Here is a 6508-nt window from a genome sequence, read left to right as displayed (position 1 = left end):
GTTTTGTGACTGCATCTTCCACAGTTGTGATGCTATTGCTGGGACAAAATCTGTCCAGAGACAGACAGACAGACAGACAGACAGACAGTCATACAAACATCTGGTAAAATACTGACAGCTTCTGTGGTAGTTAACACAGACTCACAAGGTGAAGACAATCTCAGCTGTAGGGATGTTGCATTTGGTAAAAAGGATCTGTAATAGCTGACCATTCATCAATATGGAGAGAGGTCCTATCTTTAAATAATATAAGTCATAAGTGGAGCATATTGCTGTTTGTTTTTAACAGAACAGAAACTAAGGTTGGATCGAATACCGATCACAACAACAGAGCAACAAGATAACACACAGACAAAACAGATGAAGGGGCAGCTGTGGCTCAGAGGGTAGAGCGGGTCATCCACTAATAGGAGGGTCAGCAGTTCAATCCCCAGCTCCTCCAGTCTGCATGTCGAAGTATCCTTAAGCAAAATACTGAATTCCATATTGCTCATGATGGCTGTTCCATCAGCGTGTGAGTGTGTTAAAGCTGTGTAGCAGCTGGCACCCTGTACGGTAGCCTCAGCCGCCAGTTTGTGAATGTGTGTGTGAATGGGTGAATGTGACTTGTAGTGTAAAAAGCACTTTGAGTGGTCCGAAGACTAGAAAGTGCGGGCTCATTTACCAGGCCCAAATATGCATTACAGCATTGTGTCTGTGTGTAAAAGATCAGACCAGACTCACTCTCCACGACTAAACAAAGAATAATGCACCAGAAAAATATTTCTGACAGCATGAAATTTGATTTTCTGAAATAAGTGAAAATGACATCTCAACATGATCGAGAGCTATCAGGGGAAAACTGCAATTACCCAAACCATTTGGTCTTTGTGACAGATTTACTGTTAGTGTAGTGGCTCTCAGTGTTTCAGCTCATTTCCTACAGATGAAGCACAAATCACTGAAGAACTCAAACTTACAGAAACAGATAAGATGCTTGACAGACCTGTGCATCCAGCAGTCACGTCATTTACAGTGCAGAGGTGAACTGAAATGAACCTATGCAATCCAGACAAACATTAGGGAAAAATGCAGCCTCCTACACCCCACCCCCCACCCAACCCCAACTGTTAGGCCCCACTGACAGACAGAGAGAGAGAGAGAGAGAGAGAGAGAGAGAGAGAGAGAGATCTGTAAAGCCACTTAAAATGAGACAGATGTAAACCGGAAGTACTTCAGTGCAGCTCTTGCAGACTGGAAATAGTCCATATGTTATAATTGTGCTGATGGTGGGAGACTGACAAAACTGAAAACTGACAAATAGGTATCTTTTCAATGTCATTTTTTTTTCTTATATGTGTTGACAACTATTGGTACAATGTATTTTAATGGAAGCATGGCAGAAAACTATTTGCTGAATTGATTTATTAAAACTCAATGCCTTCTTAATTTTTTTTACTAACCTAAAATATCTATTTTTTTTATATTTTTATTTGAATTAAATTATTTTGTTTTAACATTTTTTCATGCAATTCTTATTTTTTATCGCATATTAAACTACACTTTAAATTTATCGCTTTATAAAACTGCACGCATAAGCTATTCTTAACTACGCACTTTTTTCTTTCTTCTTTATTTATTTTTTTTATTTATCTATTTATGTATTAATCTATTTATTTTTTTATTCATTCATATTGGATCCAACCAGTTGAATATCTGACATTAAAAATCTCTTTTTCAAAGGAGTCCATAAGAGAAAGGCGGCGTAAAAAAAGAATCATATTTAGGATATATAGCCACGACGTATTTGACTTTTCGAAGAAAAAAACCTATTCAGTGCAATGCTTTATTACACGCTTTTACTTTGAAGTGTTTGACCGGAAGTGCTATATAATGCTGCGTAGCCTGACTTTCCCGGGAGTGAGAGTGAGGGAGAGCAGAACAGGTTTGAACGGCAGACTGACACTGTGTCGGGTGCACTGAAGGCTGGATCAAACCCTCTCTTGGAGGAGTACGCTTCATTTTTCTGTGGATTTCAGCCGGAGACGCCGAGATTTATCGTTGAAATCTGGGGATTTTTTTTCATATTCTTCTATGAGCTCGGCGCGGCGAGAAGCCGGAGGGAAGGGACAGTGACATTCCGCTGGAAGAAGCTGCTATTACCCCGCAAAGAAACGCCAACAAAGAGCGTTCAAGGAAGTATCCTGCTGCCTGGCGAGGGAACCAAGTTAGTTCGGCAACAAATACAAAGTAGCTAACAGCAGCGGATACATTCTCCACCATGGTTTACAGCAGGCTTCTTCGCACCGTTTGGACTTTACTGTTTTTTATTCTGTTTTTAAATGTGGGAATTTTCCGAGTAAATGGGCAGTACGGCGGCGGTGACCGAGGAATGTCTATACCGGAGCACGGATTTTGCCAGCCCATTTCCATTCCGCTGTGTACGGACATCGCGTACAACGAGACTATCATGCCGAACCTGCTCGGCCACACCAACCAGGAGGATGCGGGGCTGGAGGTGCACCAGTTCTACCCGCTGGTCAAAGTCCAGTGCTCCCCGGATTTAAAGTTCTTCCTCTGCTCCATGTATGCGCCCGTGTGCACGGTGCTCGAGCAGGCGCTGCCTCCGTGCCGCTCTCTGTGCGAGCGCGCGCGGCAGGGCTGCGAGGCGCTCATGAACAAGTTCGGCTTCCAGTGGCCCGACAGCCTCGCGTGCGAGACCTTCCCGGTGCACGGCGCGGGGGAGCTGTGCGTCGGGCAGAACATGTCAGACCGCACCGAGCCGGAGGGCCCCGGCCCGTACCCCACCGAGCGCACGATACCTGACCCCATGAACGGTCAGTTCAGGTGCCCGGCCTCGCTGAGGGTGCCTCCCTACCTGAACTACCGCTTCCTCGGCCAGGAGAACTGCGGCGCTCCTTGTGAGCCGAAGAGATCTCACGGGATGATGTACTTCAGCGAGGAGGAGCTCAAGTTCGCCAGGATATGGATCGGCATTTGGTCAGTGTTGTGTTGTGCGTCCACTTTATTCACCGTGCTGACCTACCTGGTGGACATGAAGCGCTTCAGCTACCCAGAGCGGCCTATTGTCTTCCTCTCCGGCTGCTACACCATGGTGTCCATCGCCTACATTGCTGGATTTTTACTGGAGGACAGGGTGGTTTGTAATGACAGGTTTGACAATGACATAAGGACTGTGGTGCAGGGCACCAAAAAGGAGGGCTGCACCATCCTCTTCATGATGCTGTACTTCTTCAGCATGGCCAGCTCAATCTGGTGGGTCATTCTGGCTCTCACCTGGTTCCTGGCAGCAGGGATGAAATGGGGCCACGAGGCCATCGAGGCTAACTCTCAGTACTTCCACCTGGCGGCCTGGGCCGTGCCCGCCATCAAGACCATTACCATCCTAGCTGTGGGGCAGGTGGATGGAGACGTATTGAGCGGGGTTTGCTTCGTGGGCATCAACAGCGTGGATGCCCTGCGAGGCTTCGTCTTGGCGCCTCTGTTTGTCTACCTGTTCATCGGAACCTCCTTCCTCTTGGCAGGCTTTGTGTCCCTGTTTCGCATTCGGACCATCATGAAGCATGATGGCACCAAGACGGAGAAGCTGGAGAAGCTGATGGTGCGGATAGGGATCTTCAGCGTGCTATACACTGTGCCGGCCACCATCGTCATTGCCTGCTACTTCTACGAGCAGGCTTTCAGAGAGCAGTGGGAGAGGACGTGGATCAGCCAGACGTGTAAGACGTACGCCGTGCCATGTCCTATCCAGAACCACCCCAACATGAGTCCTGACTTCACCGTCTTTATGATAAAGTATCTCATGACGCTTATTGTGGGCATCACCTCTGGCTTCTGGATCTGGTCTGGGAAGACCCTCAACTCGTGGAGGAGGTTTTACACAAGACTGGCCAACAGTAAACAGGGGGAGACCACAGTGTAATGTGGTCCAACCTTGTCCCCCCACACAGACTGCTTAGTGACAAACTGAATGATAATCCACTTCATTATTTTCTTTTGATTTTTCTCGGACTTGCAGAAGATACTTGGTATGTTTTTTAATGTACATATGCATTTGTGAGATTTTTGTAAGTATATATTTGTATTTAAAGATTTTAAGAAATTCTTTCTTTTTTAAAACACCTTTTTTTCATACTTTGGACATTATGGAATTGTACTTAATCATCACAAAGAGCCAGCTGACCATCAAGGATCCTGAGGTCCCATGACCTGACTTACTGTGGACACCACTGGGAGTATTTCACATGGAGTGCTTGTGTCTTTGATCAGTGAACTGCCTGTGAGCGGTGGGTCTATTCTAAGCAGAGTCCCGTGAAACCCAAGTGCTTCCTCGTGGCTCCCTCTTATCCTGATTAACCAGCTGTAGTTTGTGTCTGTTATACAGTCGAGCAGCAGTTGCCCAGGTCTGAAGGGAAATGTCAGCAGTCTGGGACAAGAACTGGTGCACAGGTTGTGAATGTGAGGCATTGTGACAGATGCTTGCGGTCTGTAGCTCAGGCCCTGACAGTTATATCATTCCTTTCCAAATAAAGCACACGTAATTATGCCACGTTAAAGGACCACACCAGTGTTTTTGCATGTTTTAGTTCGGAAATGTATGTGTATTTTACAATATTGCCTCCTCTCCGGCGGTACTGAAATTGGGTTTCTCTGACCTACCTGGAAACATTTTTCCTTTTATTGAGCTACAATTTGTGAATCATCCCACAGGTACGTTTAAATAGCTCGATTTAGGGAATTCTGCACAGTGACCATCACAACTGCTTATTTTTGTTATAGTTATGTTACTGTTGCAAATGCAGGTGGTTGATTTCCTGCAGTGTGACACAACAATTTCACAACTTTAACCAAAATAAAAGCAGATGAGAGTTTTCCACTGGTGTATTAAATGACAGCTTAAAACAAAGCAAACATTTCATCATGGTGTGAGCTGTAATGTGAAATGCATGTGCTACAAGGGTCTTAAACATGCACAAATACTCGTTTATTCCTTATTAACAGCGATTCAAAATGGACTGTATTTGTGTTTAGTGAACTTAGAATTAAAAAATCTGCCTGCAGTGGCAATTTGAGTTTTTAAAACACACAGCTGGAAAACATGCAAATTGAGCAGAAGAGCTGTGTGCGTGTGAAAGCACATTTTAAATTTAAACCAGTTTTTTCCTGCATACAGTGCTGTGTTAAATCATTGGACACCCTTTGGACTTTACAGTTTATTTAGCTCCCCAATTCATGTTGTGTGTTACACCAGAGCAATAAGAACACCAGATTTATTTTCATGCGTATAATTCAGCTAAAGGAGAGAAAAGAAGGTGCACCCTTTGTGTCAGCAGAGCAGAGCCAAGATGATTTGAATAATGGATTTGATTTTTGAAAGAAAATTAATCAGATTCTATTAATAACTGATTTATCATTTCAGTTACTTATCAAGCAAAAATGCCTCATTTGGTCATTAATGATGGTGAACTGGATATATCTTGGTTTGGGTGTTGGAACATTTTAATTGGTGTTTTTTTCTGACTTTTTTAAGGTTATTTTTTAATTGTGCACACTGCATATAAATCTATAATGAAAATTATTGTTACTGTCACGTCCCATGCTGCTCAGATATGTTGTAACTGCAGGTTTTGAATATAATTCTGATCATTTTTTGACTTTTGTTGCCAGCAAAAGCTAAAAACTACTTCCAGTAGATTTTTTTTAATAAATTATAAGATGTAGCATGGATTCAGTTTTTTAAAAACATGAGACTGTTGTGGAATGTGAGGCTTATGGACAGATTAGGGTTCGAGGTAGTTCAGGTTTCAAAAGGAAAATACATGATAATACCCCCCTTTCTTTATCTGAGATGAGAGGTGATGCTCTCAGATACTGAACAGCCAGTTCATCCACATCTGTTTTTATTTTCTAATTATTTATATCTAAAAGTCTGATGGCACAAGGGATAAAAGTTTACATACATATGACTGAAAACTATGTTTTATAATTATTGTAGCTTCATCAGAGTCAAGCTAATTGTTGAAAAGCTGAAGGGGTGTCCAAACTTGAACATGGCACTGTATATATGGTTATACCCACAGGTGATGGAGAGGGAGGTTGTTTGCCATGCACATATCATACATGTTTGGAACAAAACATATTTTTGATTCATTTTTACTGGCACATCCTTTTAACCTGAAGGTTGAATATGTCAGTTATTGTTGAGAGCAGACTCGGGGTTGATCTGCAGAGTAATTTGATCCCGGTGAACATAGCTGCGTGTCTGCGCTGTGGGATTGAAGAGCAGCCAGCAGCTTGCATGTCTTCCACTGCAGGAGAAAGGAAGCCTTGTGTTGAAATGCAGAGCGGCTGCTGTCAGTGCAGCTCGGCTCACACACACATCGTGACTTGTGTTCTTGTCAAATGCTCTTCCACACGGTGCTTCCGGTTCATAATAATCCTTTTATTGTGTTGACAGCTCTACAATAGTCACAGCTTTGAAGTAATTTCCTTTGCATTTGCTATGAAG

At 43.5% G+C, this 6508-nt stretch overlaps 1 protein-coding gene across 1 annotated transcript; it reads left to right on the top strand.

The window, feature by feature from the left end:
* The first annotated feature begins 1919 nt into the window (after window positions 1-1919).
* On the top strand, window positions 1920-5902 carry fzd1 (frizzled class receptor 1). Its single transcript, XM_049584037.1, has one exon. It carries the CDS (start codon window positions 2261-2263, stop codon window positions 3920-3922), a length of 1662 nt encoding a protein of 553 aa, XP_049439994.1. The 5' UTR covers window positions 1920-2260; the 3' UTR covers window positions 3923-5902.
* The last annotated feature ends 606 nt before the right edge of the window (window positions 5903-6508 follow it).

Source organism: Epinephelus fuscoguttatus, linkage group LG8, assembly GCF_011397635.1.
Source record: "Epinephelus fuscoguttatus linkage group LG8, E.fuscoguttatus.final_Chr_v1".
Lineage (NCBI taxonomy): Eukaryota > Metazoa > Chordata > Actinopteri > Perciformes > Serranidae > Epinephelus > Epinephelus fuscoguttatus.
This window is presented reverse-complemented; position numbering and strand designations above follow the sequence as displayed.

Coding starts and splice junctions, on each gene's coding strand:
- fzd1 (XM_049584037.1), top strand. CDS start 2,261: ATGGTTTACAGCAGGCTTCTTCGCACCGTTTGGACTTTACTGTTTTTT.